General features: G+C 41.0%; 1 protein-coding gene across 4 annotated transcripts in view; it reads left to right on the plus strand.

Moving 5' to 3' along the window:
- cobl (cordon-bleu WH2 repeat protein) overlaps positions 1 to 20,147 on the plus strand; it is a 57,854-nt gene extending 37,707 nt beyond the window's left edge. For 3 of the 4 annotated variants that reach the window (XM_074683534.1, XM_074683536.1, XM_074683535.1), the window contains 10 exons: positions 2,288 to 2,876; positions 7,617 to 7,760; positions 11,761 to 12,070; positions 13,311 to 13,429; positions 13,586 to 13,777; positions 13,906 to 15,449; positions 15,539 to 15,772; positions 15,917 to 16,033; positions 17,078 to 17,383; positions 18,459 to 20,147. In XM_074683534.1, the coding sequence (XP_074539635.1) occupies positions 2,288 to 2,876; positions 7,617 to 7,760; positions 11,761 to 12,070; positions 13,311 to 13,429; positions 13,586 to 13,777; positions 13,906 to 15,449; positions 15,539 to 15,772; positions 15,917 to 16,033; positions 17,078 to 17,383; positions 18,459 to 18,542 (3,639 nt within the window). In that variant the 3' untranslated portion in view covers positions 18,543 to 20,147. The remainder of the gene's footprint in view (positions 1 to 2,287; positions 2,877 to 7,616; positions 7,761 to 11,760; positions 12,071 to 13,310; positions 13,430 to 13,585; positions 13,778 to 13,905; positions 15,450 to 15,538; positions 15,773 to 15,916; positions 16,034 to 17,077; positions 17,384 to 18,458) is intronic. The other variant, XM_074683537.1, reaches the window with a different exon arrangement.
- Positions 20,148 to 20,539: the final 392 nt, after the last annotated feature.

Raw genomic sequence — 20,539 nt, forward strand, 5'->3', positions numbered from 1 at the left:
ATGAATTATGAATGCAGCCTAACATTAACTGTATGCTTGTCTTAAAAAGATTGTGACAATGAATTTGTGTCCTATGCATTTCATTAATTTAACCTTTATTTTGTCACATCAGTCCTATTTGAATCGGAAATCTCTTTCCAAAGACCTGACCAGAAATAGCGGAATGGCACATTAAAAACAAAAACAAAACAAAAAAACGCTACAATCAGACCCAGACCAAGGATTTAAAAACAAAACGTGCAGAAAACCCCAAAAGAAAATCCTTTCAATCCTTTCAGCTCAATTTGGACTTTGTAAATGACAAACTGTGCTATATCCAACAAACAAAGATTGTGGAAATTAACTGTTCATGGAACTGTGACTGAGCAACTTTTACAGCTTTGAATTCATTTTATTGCGCTTTATTTCTACTTGTCATTTGATACATCATGACTTTGGTGTACTAACAGTGTCAGGACTTGGTGCTTTGGCTGTCCTTTGCCTTGTTGTGACTTGACTTGTAATGTCATGACACAAGGTTGACGTGAGACATGAGCACTAGCAGCCAGCAGTTGCCTCGAGGAGACTGTGAAGACAAGTCATATCTTTACCTGATGATATCTTTCTTTGTGTAAAATTAAAGCTTAAAAACACAGCGACACAACTGAACACAGTGCATATGCATATTACACAGGAAGCTTAACTTAATGTACAGTGTGACCTTGAATGCGGTGTAATACAAAGTCTTGAGTCTTGGCTTCAGTCTCTAACCATCTTAAGTACATGCTGCGCTTTCCGTCATGGCGCCAATAAGCCTATGAGAGCCGCTCACACTTAACCCTGCAACCCTCAACAACTCCCTGATCCATTCACCCAGCTCGGCCTGTGATATGAGATAAACTCTTCTTTCCTCTAAGTGTTTAGTTTTGTGATTATGTGAGAGAGTGAATGCCCATTCAGTCATGCAAAAAAGTGTGTGTTTGTGAAGGCCACGGCCCTTGTTCTTTTAAATCAGGGATTGGCTGCTGTCTTATGTTTCACTCTGCAAGAAACACACACAGTAACACACACGCAGAAACACACATCTATCTTCTTGGGCAAGTCAGTCATCCATTGCAGCTTCAACTTTGGCCCACATCCCCTGGTATGTCCATATACATGTATGTATGAATGGGAGAGGGAGAGAAGCGGGGGACCCAGAAAGAGAAAGATGACCAGTTGGGGGGCTGTTTGGATTTCCATAGCATGCCATGCACTGAGTTCACTGAGTTCACATGTGTGAACCCGGTCTGCCTGCTGTAAAGCAAGGTGGCCTGATCTCTCCCTCTCTTGTCCTGCTGCATGATGCAACACTACACGCAGCTCCAGGCATGTTCTCTGTTGAGTTTCAGAGTGAAGAAAAGTTGAACCTTGCTGCTGTAATTGGGATTTTTAAGAAATAAGGACATCTGCACTGTTGAAACTTGCCTGTGGCACTTTCAATTCTTAGAAATCTGACTTAACAGAGAGTGAGATCAGCTTGCTAAGGAGGGTGTGAATGGTCTCATTGCCCAGTGGAATAAAACAGAAAGTTTTCATCTAATGATCTTGTAAATGATTCATAGTTTTATCCTGTCTGCTGTCTTTTTTTATTCCTCCTGTCTTTCACTGTGAGTGTTATGAAACAGCAGTTGACAGATTCCCCTCAGAAACTGAATGACACATGACATCATTTTACTTCTTCCCCATCATTAAGTTCTTATCCGAGTGACTTCAGTCTTACCTTGCCAACACTTTTGTATGATAAGATTTGACAGAGTGGTGGAGCCATAGTTGAAACAACACGTGTTCTTTTTTTACGTTTGCACACGTTTTAAAGAAATTACATCATTTTGCTAATAAGTGCTTCAGCTTGGCTGTCGCTTCACCCCTGAAGTGATCCTGATTAGTTTTTCAAGTAATACAGCAGGACAGCATAACCTTTGAATAAATTCTCTTTGAAGAATTGTTGTAAAAACTCAGTCAAACACATAAACAGGATCAGTATGTGCTATCACAATATCACTGCAACACTGTCTCTCTGCCAGACGTTATATGTCATGTTGTAGGACAATTTAAAAGGAATGTTGGCACCCTGATGGTTTCGAGGACTCAGAAGCCTGCCAGAACTCCACTTGATTTAATTACTCAGTAGTAAACTCTGCGTCAGTCCTCGAAGACAGGCTGATTTATGCTCAGACCACACACACACATGCACTCACATGCACAAGGTGCTCACATTAATTAACTTTCTACTGTCTCTCCATTTCTTCTCCCTATTTTCTATCAGATGGGCCCTGGCTCAGAAAGCCAGCAGAGGAAAAGAAAGGCTCCAGCTCCTCCTCCCACTCCAGCCTCCATCACCCCAGGCCCTGAGGACACTTCACCCTCTCCTGCTCCCACCCCCGACAGCCCTGCTACTGAAACACCATCTCCAAGCTTCCACACGAGTGTGGTACAGTCAGCTACAATCTCTTCTTCTACTGTTGTAATACAAACAGTGAAACCTGCCCCTCCAAAAACAGCAGAACCACCTCTGCCTGTGCACTCTACAACCCCAACCCCAAGCTCCCCGACTCCGAGCAGCAGCACCACAGACAGCATGGCCATCCAGGACTCAAGCTCTGAACTCAGCCACAGCCTCGATGACTCTGACCCTGACCTGGACCAGGCCAGCACCCTCACTAGCAGCACAGCCAGCGGGTCACAGAGGGTCCAGCCTGCTGCCAAAGTCACCAGTAACAAGACGGAGGAATCTGAAAAGATCTGTGTCAAAATGGATCAGGAAGCTTCGTCTGCCAGCAGCTCCAGGTCGGAGACTGAATCGGCCCTTAACCTGAAACTGGATGAAGCTGAAAACCAGAGGCACAGCGCAATGGGTAAATGTCTACACAAAAGCACAACACAGACACTTAAAAAACCTGACACATGTCTACAGTGGCGTAGGTTTGAGCTCGACATTGGTGGGGACAAAGCCAGCACCAAGCACTGCCCCCTCCCTGCACCAACAACACATTTTTTAAAACCTTGTAATGATATAATGACAGATGAAGCTGCTCAAATAACTGCATTAAACTTGGCATTATACATAGATTAACAACAAAACATAAAGCAGATTGACAGCTCACGGCTTTGGAGCATCAAGGCGAATAACTTGGTGTTAACAAAACAATCCGCCAGGCTATGATTTAAAGAAAACAGGCTGCTCTAATGAAAGGTTTCCTAAAGTGAAGTTATATGCTCAAGACAAAACCGTTAAATAGGGATCACTAAATCAGAACTACAACTGAAAATCTTTGTGAATAAAAACCCTTTGTCTGCTTACTTCTTATATTACTATAAAAATGCTTCTTCTGTCGCCAGAGAACAGTGAAAGTAACAAATCGATCATTATTGTAACAAATCGTGAGAAAACAGTTGGAAATGTTGTTTTGCATTCATTAGCGGCTGGGGTTAAGAGGAGGGACTGTTTTCCTTACACTTTGTTGGGTGATAAAGCTTTCCACCTTTCTTTTCTTGCCTGACATCCAGACCACTCTCTAAGATGTATTTGGGAGGCGGTGACAAAGTGGGGAAAGATTTAACCCTTTGTGTGCCACATGAGGCACATTCTTCCCCCCTTCAACCTTAATATTGGTGAAGACATTGTTTGAGATTGGTGTGGACGTGTCCATACGGTCCATGCCCAGTTCTATATCCTTGCATATCTAGGTAAACAACCCACATTTAAGCCTGGAGTGGATACATGCAACCGACTGAAATAGAGATGTTTGATGAACATCTTAGAGGATCATTCATATCTCTTTGAAAACATAGTTATTTTCAAGTTATTAGACTTAATTTAATTCATTTTATCTTTTTTTGTAGTTTCAACCAGGGACTGGGGTTTTAATTTTGATTTAAAGCAGCAGTGAAGAAAATGAACTTCGCTGTTGTTACTGAACTCTTGCAGTGATGGTAAACACTCAGTAAGTTCGAGCTTTCTTCACCTTTAAGAAAATGACTGAACGTCTGCCCTGAAGAGCTGAACTGTCACACTGCTGCAACATCTGAAACTTAAACTGTCAAGAGTGACGATCATAGCCTGGTGAAAGCGCGTGTGTGCGCGTGTGTGTGTGTGTGTGCGCTCGTCACAGCTGAAGTACAAAAACTAGAGAATCTGGTTTTCATCATAACTCATGAGACAATACAGTCCTTGTCTTCTGCCTACGCTTATCAGTCCGTTGCTTTAGTATCTCCCTCTTTTCCTCTCCTTCTCTTTATGCATGCAAGCGCTTGCATCAACCTTCAAAGCTGGCAGATGCAAAGACAGACAGATCCATCATAGATTTAAACAGAATCTATTTGAACTCTTGCTGGCCCAGTATTGATCTTTATATAACCTCGATCTCTTTCCCTGTAGCAGTGAGAGATTGCAGCGAGAGGGCCGTCGTGTCTGACAGGGGCAGAGATGAGAGAGCTGCAGACCTCAGAAAAGGGATAAGAAAGGTGACGGTAGCAGAAAAGAGTTCAGAGGAAAGAGCATGGGAAGGTTTTTGCAGCCAGGTGACAGGGAGGCAAGGTGGAAACAAGGGGACTAGAGGGATTTAAGCAGAGCAGGATGATGGACAGGCAGATGAAAGGAAGCAAAAGGATGAAGCTTGAGGAGGTTGGTGCTTAAGTCAGGATATAACTGATAGCAGCAGGATCATTAATAATTTTTCACTCTAAGATGTTTAAAAGGTGGATTTTCAGTTTTATCCCAACAGATTTATTCTGCCCAGCAGTCTTTTCTCCTTTATCTTCTCTTTTGGTCAACTTCTCTTTTGACCAGAAACAGTTTCTCAACTAAATAGTTCATGACTCGACTGTGACTAAACAGCTGGTATACACATTTGGGCCACACAGCTACACCCAGCAGGCACAGTATAGGGTGGTGCCTTCATACGCATGTATAGGCAAAGACAGACATGTACACACTGCATTTATTAGAGTTAAGTCGGTCTGTCATTTTTATATGTTTGATTTAGTCTTTAATTTATGAGGTTAGCTTTTCATTGGAGCAGGATTGATGTGTTGAACTGTAAACTTAGGTCATTTACTTTGAGAAGCCCTGTGATAAAGATTTCCAATTCTGTAGAGTCAGAGCTGCAAACCTGTCAATTTACACCACAAAACAGCCCTTCAGTATTATTTTCTATAAATATTTTGATTCTATTGAATGGTTTTTGATGTTTACCATAAAGTAGTGCAGATATGGCCATGTTGGTCTGAATATGATGTGTTGGACAGGAGGAACTTGGCAATGTCAGTCAATCACAGATTTTATTATTGTTGGAAACTGAAGCCAGTGAAGATTTTCTTCATGCATTTTATTTTTTGTATTTTAGCATCTAAATGTTACTATTTTACAGGCTGTGTCATTAAAATGATTTGACAGTAGGAATGCACTGATGCAATCATGGTATCAGGTATGGCCTGGATACAGCCCCTCAAAGCTGGATTGGGTATCAATGGGAATGGATCATCCCGAACTTGATGCTAAGGCTAAACTATGATATTGTCTACAGGGTATAAAATTTAACCGTTAAATAGTCGTTTCTATAAGTTCTAAAGCATTGTTTTAACCACTTTCTGGGTTTAAAGACAATTTAAATAAGTGTTAACTTCAGTCATTCCATTTGTAGTCATTTTTTGTCTTTAACTCAATATCACCAATGTTATCCCACAGTAGGGCATGTAAAAAGTTTATTTACCACTAGTTTGCCACATAGACTGTATATAGAGTGGACAGCATGGTTCCGCCATTTATCATTGTACGGTTTTGAAGCCAAAATTCCCCAGTCACAGGCGCCACCATTGTGGCAGTTTGCAGCCAGAGTCTGCGCAGTAGAGACTGTGAGGGATTCTGGGAGAATCTGAGTGGAGCTGGGTGACAAAAATAATAGTTTTTTTTTCTTTTGAGAGTTTAATCACTTTTTGACTCTACCCCCCGACATATTTTACAATCCCTGAAAAAAATACACGAGAACGGCATCTGTCAATCTTTGTTAAACGTTACGTAAAAACCTTGTTTTTAACCTCTTATAACTAATGAAAACGAAACTTTTCAGAAAAAAGGGGACTTGATTAAAAGACAGCCAAACGATATCTTCAAATCACCACATCAATCGGACATGAGAAACATTTCTATGAAGTATATCAATGTTTTAAAATTTGACCACAGCTCATCTGGAATGGCAGGGGAGATCGATTTTTTGACCTATACTGCAGCCAGCCACCAGGGAGAGCAGTTTTTGTGGAGACCTCACTTCGAGCCAAGCAAGCGGACGTCCATTTTTTTTACAGTCTATGGTTTGCCACTGGTACCATGGATCAGTATCGGTATCAGTCGATACCCAAAGCCTAGGCATCAGGACCAGAAAAATTGGAATCGGTGCATCCCTATTACAGAGCACGTAATGCGTGAATGCAGTGTATATTTCTGTGTGATTTCATTGGTCACCCTCTAAGACAAACATAGCTGAATAGAAATATGTATTGACATCAAATTCTTGTGACTTGGCATCATTCTCTCTTGCATACATTGTATAGACCTGAAAGAGGCATCCATTTTTATCACTTCTGTGGTTGTATACCTGTGTGTGTGTGCATGTGTGTGAGAGAGAGCACTCGCTGTCAAGGTTATGATGTTGTTGTTTATCATCTAAACCCTGCATGCTGTTTCACTTCCTTCCTGTTGTTGACAACGGAGTAAACAGAAGAAGCAGCACATTGACAGCACCTGCTGACTAAGACTCAGCACTCTGATGCATCGCTGTTTTTTTAAGGACACAGAGTTGCTATTTTTCACCACTACTCTTTGCACTTGTTTTAAAGCTTTTGCCCCTTTGACCCAATATGTTATCCAGATTGGTTTTGTCAGTCCACACTTCATTTAGCATCATCCATCTCTTGTATTTCATATATAAAGGCCATATGGTGCACATTATTATTCAGAGAAGTTGTATTTAAAAACTTGATGCCTCTTGTACAAGTATATATATTCTTTAGTCAGGTCAATTTGGGCCATCATTTTTCTGTTTTTGTCATTTTTATGTAGGATAAGACACATTTTTTCAACAGTAACTGCAAAATCTTTAAATACCAGCATGATAAATAGTAAATCTTTTATGCTTACTATAGATTTTGAAGCCATACAATGAACACATATAAACAAATTCCTTTTAAGTATTTTCAGAAGTGTTTCATAGTGCAGCAGGCATTTCTTTTATTGCAAAAGTTAAGCTTCACAATAAGTTTAGAGTTCCACAGCAGCAGAAGTAAACACTCAAATATGAATGTGCTGTAAACACTCCAGTAGCTTACATTACTCCTACAGTGATAACCTTCATGGATGTGCAGACAAAGGAAGAGGCTCTGCCCACAGAAACTCAAACTTTATCTGCCATAAAACCAAGGATAAAGAAGCCACAGTCTGAATAACAAGTGTAGCACAAAAACACAGACACTGAATCAAAGACCATGGTGATTACTGCTGTTTCTTATGTCTCTCTGTTTGATAATATGTTTGCATGAAAGATTTCTGTGCCAATATTCCCAACATTTCCAAACATGACCGTCAGTGCTTTGTTTTTCAGGATCTTTTGATCGACCAGTACCACCCAAACCTCGTCGGTACCCAACCCAGGAGTCACCCCAGCTTCTTCCCCCCACTTCCCCATCTCCCCCTCCCACACAAAGCAACCCCCCAGAGAGTCCTGTGGAAGAAGCAGCTCCCCAGTGTAGGTTCCAGATGGACTGCCTCTCCCTTCTCTCACACTCCTCTTTTCTTCCCCAGAAGCTTCTCTCCTGTTTCCTAACCTACATTTTATTTTCCCCACCAGAAATGCTACTCCTGCAGCTCTCCTTCACTGCCAAACCTTTCTGTGTGCATGAGTGTGTGTTAATGTAAATTCTGCCCTCTGTCCTCACATGCTTTCCCTCTCTCCATCAGCGAGCTGGGCACCTGAGCTGTTAAGTGATACTGACTCCATGTGAGGTCAAGGTGCTTCATATCTATAAATGTCAGCTTGTAAGCCATGTTATTTCTTCTGGGTCCATGAGGTCAGGGCTAGGGTCAACACCAATCAGCATGAGTGCCCTTTAAACTGTACATGCTGGTATATTAGATAGAAAATAATGCAGGACGATGTTGAGTGATGTTGAACCATATGTAAGCCACTTTATTTTCTGTATGTGCACTCTTCACCCTTCTTTTCTCCCAGTTTTTCACTGCAGGCCTTTTTCTTTTCTGTCTCCATCAAGTGCAACATTTATGATCGAGCCTTCTCAAATCTTCTCTGTTCTTTTCTCCTCTCCCCATCCCTGCGCCCTGCTCTCTGTAGTGTACTGCTGTGGGCCTGTGCATCTGCGCGCCAAACACTCCTGAAGACTCCTTTCATTCTTCCTACATCCAGAAATCTGTTACATCGGTCCCATTTGCTTTGTTTCTGTCTTTCTGATTTCTGCTGGACCTCTCTTTGATGGTCACCGTCCTTGTCCCACTCATTTGAGACATTTTCTACTGTTCTGTTCTTTTTTATTTGTTCTGAGGACTCTACTGTCATGAGCTTGTTTTCTGTTACTTGCTTTCACCTGATGTGCCACAATGATTATGATGTTTTGGATTTGGTTTTATTAAAGACACAAAACGCATGGAGTGAAAGCAAGTCATCCTCTCCATTTTCAATCTTGTAGCAATTTCTCTCCTCACTCTTTTTTGATGTATGTACATACTGTTGTTGGTTTCAAATTTAAACTAGATCCGCTGGTTGTTATTGATAAGGCATGAGATCAGGGATGAGTTAAAAGTGGACGCACAGAATGTGGTCAGATGGTTATACAATGACAGATGAGCTAAACCCTGGACGTATCGCTTACAGTGTGATTGATGACTGACACACTGAAAGGAGGCGATGAGGCAAGGCCATGTGATATCTATCAACCAATATTCTAGTGATGTGATATCTGTGAATCAATAGTTGGACAGCATATGCGTGTCTCTCAGTGTTGGGTGTTATTGCCTGATTTAGAAACCTTTGACCTGAAATGCATGCTGTTTTTTCAAGTTACAGACATGGTGATCTATCAATGACACTTCGCTTTTAGGTCACAGTGTTAAGACAAATGAGAAATAACAGAAATAAAAGACCTCTTACCAAAGACGACTCAGCTTAGTTTAAAAAAAAGAACGTATCTGTTGTGTGTGGTGATTTGTTGGAGCACATTTTTATAAACATTATCATGAAAGTTATAGCCACAGGAACACTGTTTGTTCAATGCTTGCATGAACAATATTGATAGAGCCCAAATTGGCCCATCCTTTGGGATGTCCTTTGTATAAACTATATAGTTCCAGAGCAAAACAAATAGTATTATTTCAATCATTTGAAGAAAACTGAAAGTACCCAGGACACTTTTTAAGAGGCAAAAAAATGTTACAATTTTGATTCATATAAATTGTGTTTAGCTCACTGTCCGCTAGTAATCAGAGTTTGAACTAGCTAAACATCCTGGAACCAGGGGTAGCTTTTTACTCTAACTTAAGCAATCGCCCAAGTTGGCTAGCTTTGGTGCCTTGCTTTATTATCTTGGTTCATCTTAGACTGGACTGATTTCTGTTTAAGTTTGAACTCTCCACCATCCTCTCCTCAGAGGTTTTCTTAAATATCAAAAAGTTGTACTAGTCTGAGTCTTTTCATCTTCTGAGTCTGACTGTGATCAATGCTGAAATCACAAGTACAAAACTAAGCTGATCATCACAGGACTCAAGGCTGAGTCCTGGATTCAGCACTGTAACACAGGCACACTGGCTGCTTGAATTACAAGAGTAACATGCCACCCAATAGCAAAAAGAAAGATTGGTTTCAAGCATGTCAGGATGAATGGGAACTACAATAAAAAACCAAAGTTTTTCCACCAAATATTGATCACTGAACTCTTCATAAGTTAAGACATTAAAAATGAATACAAACTTGTTTTTCTTTGCATCATTTGCAATCTGATCTTTGATTTCTCCAAGTGAAAAACTTGAAAAAGAATATTTAATGTGGAAGACTGAAAAATGTTATATATCATAAAATGAAAAAGTTTACTCGGATACAACCAGAGAAACGTATTTTTTTCTGTTATTTGATTTTACCCTCTGGCATTTGTGTCTATTAATGGCATTAAGGAAATTCTGTCCTTGTTTTAATCATATGACTTGAACTGTTTTAGATGAATGCACTAGTTGTTGTTACTCAGACCCAATGAGCTCTACATTTCTGAGATGATTATGGTTAGATTCTGGTAATGTGCAAGAAGATCTGATTACAATTTACTCTAATCCAATTTTTTTATGTAAAATTCAATTTGTCATCTGCAAATTCTATAAAAAAGGAGTTGGAGTGAAAATAAGAGGCCTGCTTGATGACACTCTGGAGTTGTTCACAGGTTACATGAACCAAACTGTTTTCTTTGAAGCTGATCTGTGTTGTCATTGCAGAACAGGATGTATGTTTGGAAGAGTTTTTATCCATTAAACGGTTCGAGACTCAAGGAATTCAGTCTGGGATTGTGGATTTATAAGCATGGTTTTGGCTAACACATCCCTGCATTGACTTGCTGTGGACACATTGTATTTAGCTTTAACTGAAGCATGTACTCCGGGTCATGACGAGGGGGAAGATGTAGATCAGTCAGTGTTTACTTGTGGGATTGTTTCATATGTTTGCAAACATATCAAAGCATGAGACAGTACACGAGCACTTGTCTGTGCGTCTGTGTGCCAATGTGTGTGTGTGTGTGTGTGTGTGTGTGTGTGTTGATTGTGGCTGTAGCTGGCATGACTAAGCTGTTGCTGGGAAGTAGCTGGGAGGACAGCCTTGTGAGTCATCACCACATCTCCTGGAACTGACTGTTCTCTCCACACCATTAGGATCAGGCCCAAAACTGCCAGGCCCATCCACACACACACACACACATGCTGCACACACACATGCTGCACACACACATTCAAGAAGCACAAATCATATCAGAATACATGCACACACTCACGGACACCTGGTGCTTAAAACAGGGTCACTCACTGTTAAACTCGTTTTTAAAGGATCCCCTGTTGATATCTCAACGCCGTGCACTCTGGCGGAACTTCTGAAAAGCCAAACAATGAGACATTAATTTTTGGTTTAAAGTTCAGTGAGTTCAGTGACAGACTGAACGAATTCCCCAAAGCCCACGGGACTGACCAGAGCATGACTGTACACAAGAGATGAGAGGGTATAAAGCAATCCTGTCTTTCACTTAAACCAAAAAGAGCAGTGTGCAAATCTAATTAAAAGGGTTTGTTTACAATGAGGGCATCCACACGTCATTAATGCTGTTTTATCAAGCCACAAGTGCTGTGGTTTTTAAATTTGGCCTGTGTTTTCTACTTGGTGTGAGTGTCGTACAAATGACTGTTGAAGCTAGTTCAAACATCTTTATGATTCCATTTCTTGCTCTTTGTTCTCACCTTGCATCTTGTGCTGCTTTTAAAAGGACAAGACCTGAAGATTGTCAGTGTTGTTTTCTGTAGTATCTATAGCACGAGTTGGCATGCATGGCTTGAGTGCATTTTTGACACATTCACAGAAATGGAATTGGAAATTGAATTCTGTAGTTGTTGCTAATAGTTGCTAAAAGTCTGAAATCACTGTCAAAGTGCCAAATAATGGTGCTAGTTTCTCTAATAATGGTGTTAATTTCTCTATCCTCTCTCAGCATGGCTTCACTCCATGCAGAGTGCAATAGCCAGCAGCCAGAAACCAGAAATACCCGAGGAGGAGACCATGTCTCTGGGCAGCAGCAGTGGTGGTAGCAGCCTACCAGACCAGGGTTATGCTGAGGGTATGGCTGAGGGCGAGGACTCAGGCATGATCAGCTCCCTATCCGACACCCAACCCACATCCCCTGATGGGAGTTTGTCCCTGGATGGAAGTACAGGAGGAAGGGGGGAGAGACTGCTGGGACCAGTGCGGGACAATTCCAGTGACAGTGATGAGGGATGTGCCACCTGGGGATCAAGACACAGGTAAAGACATGACTAGAGTAGAAGGAATGGCCTCAGATTAAGCAAATTAAGTATTTGAATTTGCCTCACTTTTGATCTTTTGCAATCATGATAGATGAGAGTACATCTTTACTGGCCCTAACAGAGAAATAGATTACACACAGTGTTGACCTGAAACCCTCATCTCTTTGCTATGCTTCCTGTTATTTGCTACTTGCCGACTCCTCCCCAGATCTGACCTTGAATTTTCCCATAATGCTCTTTTTTGTTTTCTAATCAACTTAAAAGGTCCTTGTTTCTTGGAAGGCAAGATGCATGTGCTACTTATTTCCCTGTTCATTTGTTAACCAATACCTTCATAGAAAAGATTAGTGCTTTACTTGCTTTATGCGATCTGAATGACACCTATGTTTACACTCAGAGTGATCCATCACTGCTTCAGTCTGTCCACAGTTTTAACTGTTCCAGCCCTTAAACCAAGAGCAGTCCCTGCCATGTGTTATATTTGATTTGTAGCCAGAGCTGGCGCCCTTAAAAACTTCACTTCTTAGCTTCCATGGTCGTGGTTTTCGGCCTTTTATCAAAGGCCTGTCTGGAGAATGAAAGCTGGCCCAGATCACTTTTCACCTCTAAAGTTGTGAAATGTGTATCTTACCATGTCCAGACCAGCATCTCAGATCACTGCTCTGACTCAGACAAACTTTATGTATCCAGGGCCTGGCCCGGTGCTGCTGGCCCCTCAGTATTCCAGGAAAGCGCTGTAACCCTACTTTCTCAGAACTGTTGAGGAAAAGGAGGACTGGTCCAAGTCTCTCGGAAGACAAATTCTATTTGGTTTGGCCTTTTGTAGCAATTTGTTATGGCTAATATGTCAGTAACTCATGGGAATGCTCCGTTGAACCGAAGAAGAGAGTGAAGGAAGTTTAAACTGTGGCAATAATACTGTGAAAGCTACATGTTTCAAAGCCACCAGGCTCCAATAAAAACAAAAATCTCCCTGAATAAGATGAAAATATTTTAAAATACCAGAACTGTTTCTTTTTCTTCTACTGAACTGCTTTTAGCCTTTTGGTTTCTGTGGCCTGTAGGTAATGGGAAATCTGTTAAATGTGACATGTGCTTCAAATGAGCAGTTTATAAAAGCTGCTTGGTGGTAACTGTTAATAAAATTACTGAGTCATGGAGATTAAAGTGTTACGGCTGCCCCAATTCAAACGGGTGTGGAGGTCTTACCGGCACATTCTTTCATGTCGCACCTCAGACACAATGACATCAGCCAGAAGGAGAAGACAGGAAAGCTTGAAGACAGCTATGAGGATGACCAAGATGTCACCGCTCAACTCCATCAGACTTTGGCAGATTTGGAAGCAGACCTTGCAGGTGAGCACTATGTATCTAAAATTTCAATCTGTGTTGAATAATGCCTTCAGTTTGTTGTAATAAAAGGTTTAAAGGGTTAAACTCATTCCTGTATTTAGGATCAAATTAATAAATGTATTTATGTATTTATTTTTATACTTTGTTCCCCTTTTCCAGCCCACACACATATTCCCACAGCGGAGAAGGTCTCTTACACCATGTCTGCAGACAGTAATCAGGTGCCTGTGTCTGTAGTGGACATGGATGTGCCAGTCACAGCCATAGATGAAGTGCTGGAGGACTTTGAACACAGCACTATAGAAAACACCTCAAATATACTAACCAGGACTGAGTCGAGAAGCAGCAAAGGTATGAATAATGCCACCCCTGTTTCATGAAGTCGATTGGACTAGTATTTGCAACGATTGAAAGGATTCTGTCCTCCAGTTTTCATGCACTCATACTTAGTGACTTTTTTCTTCCCCATTTTATCTCAGGTCCAGGATTTTGTCATCAGTCCAGTGCTGAGCCAGAGAACAAAAACAACAATGCTTGTACAGCTGCTGACAGTAATAACAGCAGCAGTACAGAAACTAAGCAGTTGACCGAACCCAAGGAGCACACAAAGTCACAGGAGAACAAGTCTAGAGGTGATAAAAAGGTCGAAAAGACGCCAGAAATGAGAATTAAAGAGACCAGTATCACTGAAACCAACAAGGTAAAAAAGGATAAACCATCAGCAGTGAAATCTGACACATTACAGCGTAGCACAAACATTGAAATCAAACCTGATCCTGTAAAAAACAGTGCTCAGTCTTTTCATGAGAGATCTGCAAATCGAGAAGAGGAGATGCAAAGAGTGTACCAAAACAACTCCAGCTCAAATGCATCATACGGTAAAATCACTCGCAGTGTCACATCACGCTTCGGCATGAACACTTTTACCGTGATTCCCCCCAAACCCCCTGTCATCCAGGCTGCAGAAGAGCCAGCTTCCCGTTTAACTGTTGGTGCCATCAAAATCGACGATCAAGGAAACATGGTGAAGTCTGGTGCTATCTTCCGTAACAAGTTTGGAGGTTCATCTGAGTCAGGAATCAATAGCGGTGAGAGGTCTCCGCTTCTTGGAAAAGCCAAAGCTTTTTGGAGCTCAAACGAGAGACAAGAAAGTGCCGTTCCCCATAACAAAGGTGTCATTGACAAAGCGAAGGAGAGCACTGATGGCCTGAAAAGTTTGCCTGCTGCGTCTGGAGAGAATTCAGGGAAGATTTTTAACACTGAAGATGTAAAAACTACTCAGTTTTCATTTCATAAACCTTCAGAGCAAGCCCAACCTAAAGTCGCTAATGAGCCAGTGGACATCAAAATTTCAAGAGAAGAGCAGGAAGAGGTGGAGAGCAAGATTTCTGTGTCCAAAGTCATTCAGCAACCAAGCTCTAAACCTGGGCTTCCACCTCCCATCCTTCCAAACCTGAAAAAAGACCTGTCTTTCCTTAAAACATCCAGACGAACCTCCAGCCAATACGTGGCATCTGCCATCAATAAATACACCCCGAAGACTCCAGTCACACCCAGCTTCATCCCTGACTCCTCTACTTCTCTGAAAATGCAAACTTCTGGTTTCCAGAGATCAGGACGGTCCATACATGTGAATCCACTATTGTCTTCCCAGTCATCATTTTCAGAAAACAAGGAGAATGAATCTGCTTCAAAATTCAACTTTCCTGCTCCTAAAAGGTCCATAAGCTATCCAGAGTACGTGTCAGATAGCCAGAGAGATTTTGGAGAAGTGAAACTGGACAAGGAAGGATTTGGAAACAGTTTTGGATCCACCAAAGGCGTATCTGTTACACTGCAAACAGAAACGACCAAGAACATGCTCCTCCAGTTCAGTGGCCCCACCCAAATGAAGGCAACCGCCAATAATGGAAAAGATGATACTAAACATAATCGTCAGAGAAGCCCCAGCCCAGCGCTAAGGAGTCCAGCAGCTTCATCTCCCAAACCACCCACAGCTCCCAAGATTGTGTTCAAAGGATGTGTGAGTAAAACTGGTACTCTTAAGATTTCATGTCTTTTTAATTGATACATTTCAAGATATTTGCTAAAATCTCCTCATCTTGGTCTCAGGATGCAAAGGACACAGTGAAGACAACCAACCATCTAACACGCGATGTGACACCACAGCCCTCTGAAACAGTGACAGACAGTGCTATGACGCCCGATCCCTCACCTGTGACACTGTTTGGTCCGGTTAAAAAGTTCAAACCTGTGATCTGCAGATCTGTTGAAAAAGAGACATCTCTCCATAGCAGCCTGATGGAGGCAATTCAGACAGGTGGAGGCAGAGAGAGACTCAAGAAGGTGAGATAAGAATAAGCACAGCACATTGCTTTGCCAGAAAGGGTCCTAGAAAGAGGTGACCAATCAGCCAGTACTTCTCTTTGTTTCACCAGAATGTTAACGTAGGTTTTATATTTCTTTTTTTTTTTTGTATTTCTACCATAGATAACCACTTCAGGTCCCAGCAACATCAAGAAGGCGTCATATGTTGAGGAGGAGAATGAGAGGTCAGCCCTCCTTGCTGCCATTAGAGCCCAAAGCATCACAGGAAGGCTGAGGAAGGTAAAGTACTCTCAACGCTTTGGATGTAACATTATGGCATGGCCAACACAGTTTCATTTAGAGTGGTATAACCATCAGTACCCCAGTATCCAGGGGTACTGGTGGTTATCTTCTCCAATGAATGCTTGTTTGATAAATCTAAAAGATAATTCAATGGGATAGATTCTGCTCCAGGTGTTCCAAGTCCCCAGAGGATGAATCCAACAGGTTTTGGTGACAATCTGTCTCCTCCATCAGCTACACAAGACATTCAAAATTTAAAAGTTATTGAGTTTCACTGCATGTTGTGACCAAATACCAGCATAAGTTAAGACATTTCCCCAACATAAGCAGCACATTCTCTTTACTGTTACCTAACAGTGTTAGCATTCCTGGATAGTCAGGAATGTAGGATAAGCACAGGGCAGCATTTTCAGGTATCACACTGACACGTATTAAGGATGTTTAATTTATGTATCAAAAAAGGATAACATGTATTTATTGAACTTGTACTTGAGAAAAGAAGAATGTTCTCAATGAAAATATGCTGAACTATTTTCTTTTATTGTCAGCTCGTCAGCATCTCACAGAACCATGCATGAACTTAAAGTTACTCTGTGTTAATTCCCATGTCTGTGAGTGGACTCAGAGCTGTGGTTTGCTGTCATGTAAGGACCCGTGTCGAATGAAAGGGGCAGACGTGCCGCTGAAGCTGAAACATCTGCGGTTCTATTCTGGAGGTTCCTTACCAGAACTGGAATCTCAGGAATGCTGCATGACTAAATCTGCCTCAGAAATGTTGTGCTCCTTCTAAAGATGTGGATAAATAACTTAGATTACAGAATGGACTAAAAGGGTATTGAAAAGACTGTGTACATAATTATAAAACAACAAAAACAAAAATCACGAAAGGAGTAGTACAGAAAGAATGTGTTTGGAGTAGTGGGTAATTCTCATGTGCGTCCATGTGTGTGAGTTCAGATGCACATATGTGCGAGCAGCTGGCCTCCCGCCTGTGTTTGTGTGTCTAGAGTTACCTTTGTCTCTCCCCTTTGTGTCCTGCAGACCAAATCTGAGGCGGCTTGTGAGCTTGAGAAGTTCAGGAAGGCGTCTGAGGACAAGAGCGGTGCAGGATGTCCCTCCTCCCCCTCTCCTCCCTCTTTGACTTGCACTTCTCCTCCTGTCTTCACCCCACCACCTCCACCACCAGCTCCCCTGCTTGCACCTCCACCTCCTCCTCCTGTCTTGCCCAAGGGTAAGCCAAGCAGTGTGACAAATCCAAGTGCGAACGCCCTCATGGACCCTGCCTTGGCCAGGGAGGCGATGCTGGAGGCCATTCGCTCTGGATCTGCTGCTGAAAGGCTGAAAAAGGTACAAACAGAGAAAACAGACAGCATCTTTTCACACACCAGAGTCTGCTTTGATGCTTTTGAATCTTCTGCTGCTACATAAAAACAAAGACGACCAATTTGATCAGATTACATCAGAGGAAACTGGCACCCAAATTTCCATCTACTTGTGTGTGCGTATACATTTAAAAAACGCTGTGAAGAAACAAAATATAGAACAAAGTTGTAATGAGCATTGTTAAATTTAGCATACCACAGCTAGTGAAGAGGATTGAAATGGATTTTTCTCATCCACAGACTTTTATTAGAGAAAGAGGGAATGGAAAACAGAGCCAGGCATGAAATATTCAGAGACTGAACAGGCCAGAAAGCCAGACACAGCTTCAAAAAATATATTATTTGAACCTGTGTCCACATTCCTTTTCTCTTCTTTGGTCTCTTTCTCACGTCTCGCCGCATTGGAAGACATCATTGGCAGAACAAAGCTCTCCTGGGGTGCAGCCTGGGATCTGAAAATAAACACCAGATTGTAACTCATTCACAGACTCATCTGACTTGCATAGGTCAATATTTTCGTGAGGATAAAGTTCATTTTCCGGTCAGCAGCTAAACTAAAATCAGAATTTATTAAAGTAAGACAGTTCTCGTAAGCAGACCACTGTGATTCCTTCATTTTTTTTTATCCTTGACATGTTTCGGCTACCAACTTCATGCAATCTGCAGGAACTTTGTAGTCGAAACATGTCAAGGTAAAAAAAAAAGAAGAAGAAGAATAGTTTATCACACTGGTATGGTTACAGGAACTGTCTATTATATACAGTGTTTGACCAAATTTACCTTTGGACTACAATCATAGTTACTTAGATGTTTCCACATAAATTGAATAAACAGAAGTAACAGCAGAGAGTAAATAGTGTTAAAAATACTTATTTTTATTACACATTAACTCACAAATCTCCTCATTCCAGACCCTTTTTCTTTATATATGTCATCAGACTCCACAAAGCTGATATTCTTTCCAACATGCCATGAACTATCACTCCTGTCATCACCAATGGAGGACTACAAACATGACATGTTATGTCTCTTTTAACTAGGTCGCTGTGCCCACAAAGACGCTCAAAGTAAACGGCCGACTGGGAACAATCCAAGCAACCTCCTCAACACTCCCTCAGCAGTAAGAGGGGAAGGCCACAACGAGGGAATGATGAACACATTACATTTCAGTTTTTTATTTGAATATTCATGCAGCAGACATTTAGAAAACTGGATTTTTTTTTGTTATGAAAAGGAATGATTTGGGGGAATAATGGCTGTGCTTTAACTAACCTGCTCATCCTTAAAGACCTGTATAAAGTTGAATTAGTCAAACATTTCCTCATGCAAGGTGAATTGTTGCTCTCTAACTCCAGACCATCCGTCTGTGAAAAGGTGTCTTTGTTTGCTCAGTTTGCCTCAGACTGTCGCTCGCTGCAGAAACTAAATGTCCATCTTTGTTTCAAATTGCTGTTTCTAAGAAAATCTCGCCATCTGTACTTGAATTCAGTGATTTAAACTGGAATGTTGTACGATATATGTGCCAATGAAAGCAGATTTTAATTTTTTCACTCTACTTTAACATATTTTTTATTTTAAGTTAAAGGATGCCTTATACTGTTGCTCCGTCAGTGTTATGTAAATGAAGTTTGCTGTAAAAACTCGTCATGCGGTGCAATAAGTTTGATCTGATGTTTCCAGATTTATGACATAATATTTGTTTGACAAAATAAGATGAAGAAGTTGATCTCTTGAGACAATAGAAAGATCTATTGAATACATTTGATTTTCAAAGTGTATCATTTTATCCATAACTGATTCATGATGCCAACTTCTATAGGGAGATGAAGAAAGTAGTGAGTGATAAGTGCCTGTTAGCTCAATGTGCTCTTGTTTCAGCTTCTAATGTTTATTTTTGCTGCTGTTTGAAATCTAAAAACGATGTTAAGCACTGTTGGTGCTCTGCTGAAATGTATAATTGTATGGTCGAGATAGTTGACTGACAGTGCCTTTTATGTTCAATATTACGAAGATAAACCTTTTCCTTCATTCGACTTTTCAGAGTTTTTCAGCACTGTTATTAAAATTACTAATGGTGGATGTCACCATGAACAAAGAGATTAGTTTAGTTATCAACAAGCCTTTACCAGTGTGCACTGGCTTTGCAATGCAAACCAGAGGCCAGAAAGAATCCGTAGAGCAAGTTATTCATTTTGTTGATGTAAGAAAGTCTTACCGCATTCTTCTTCTGCTCCTCTGTAGGAGTATTTGGAGTAGCTCTGGATGATAGAGGAGCTGAGTGACGCTAATTCAATGTAGAAAGAAATAAACCTAAAGCATACATATTCAGTTTAAATGTTCGCTGCAGTGAAGCTTTTTTGACAAAAAGAAGTTAGAATCTTAGTTTTATTGTGAGTTATTTAAATTTGCCTTCAGTTTTATCTTTCAAAAAAAGCATTTTACTGTTTCGTTTTATCTTCAGAAACATTTCTACATTGTTTTTTTTTTTGTTTTTTTTTACAAGAAGAGATTGTTTCATTTCTGCTGTTTTTTTTCTTCTCAACACTTATAGCCTACAGCACATTGTAGCACTGTATATTTTTGTAAAGTGAAGAAAGATGTTCACATTGAGAGATTTGATTTAAAGCTTTGATCGAAAGCTTTTCCACAGTTAGTGAAAGTTTTATAAGCTAATGCTTTCTAAGTTTTAAGTGCACATTGTTTTTGTGAAGGTTGCACAGTTTTTTGTCTACCCGATTTTGATTCAATAAATGATTTTGTAATCAACTAAAATTTCTGTGTTTTACCTACTTGAAATCTACTCTAATGATGGTGTGAACCTTGCCCTGGAAAGCGTCATGCGCCAATTCCATTCCCAGCACTGCGGTCACCTTGCTGTCCTTATGAAATACATTATAACCTCTCTCTGTCTCCCTCACTTTGCCACACCACAGATGAGCTGCTATTCCAGGCAGCAGCTCATGGTCCTGACTCATCACTATGTGGTCACATGAAATGACTTTCAACCTGCATTCCTGATTCCTGAAACCCCAGTCATAGTGTCGCACTCCCCACCTTCCACTCAGAAGCTACTAAATGATGCATTAGTGACAAAATCAGAAGGAAATTCACAGTGGACACA

This window comes from Halichoeres trimaculatus, unplaced genomic scaffold (genome assembly GCF_033239565.1).
Source record: "Halichoeres trimaculatus isolate MK-OKI-2021-1 unplaced genomic scaffold, fHalTri1.1 fHalTri1_scaffold_12, whole genome shotgun sequence".
Lineage (NCBI taxonomy): Eukaryota > Metazoa > Chordata > Actinopteri > Labriformes > Labridae > Halichoeres > Halichoeres trimaculatus.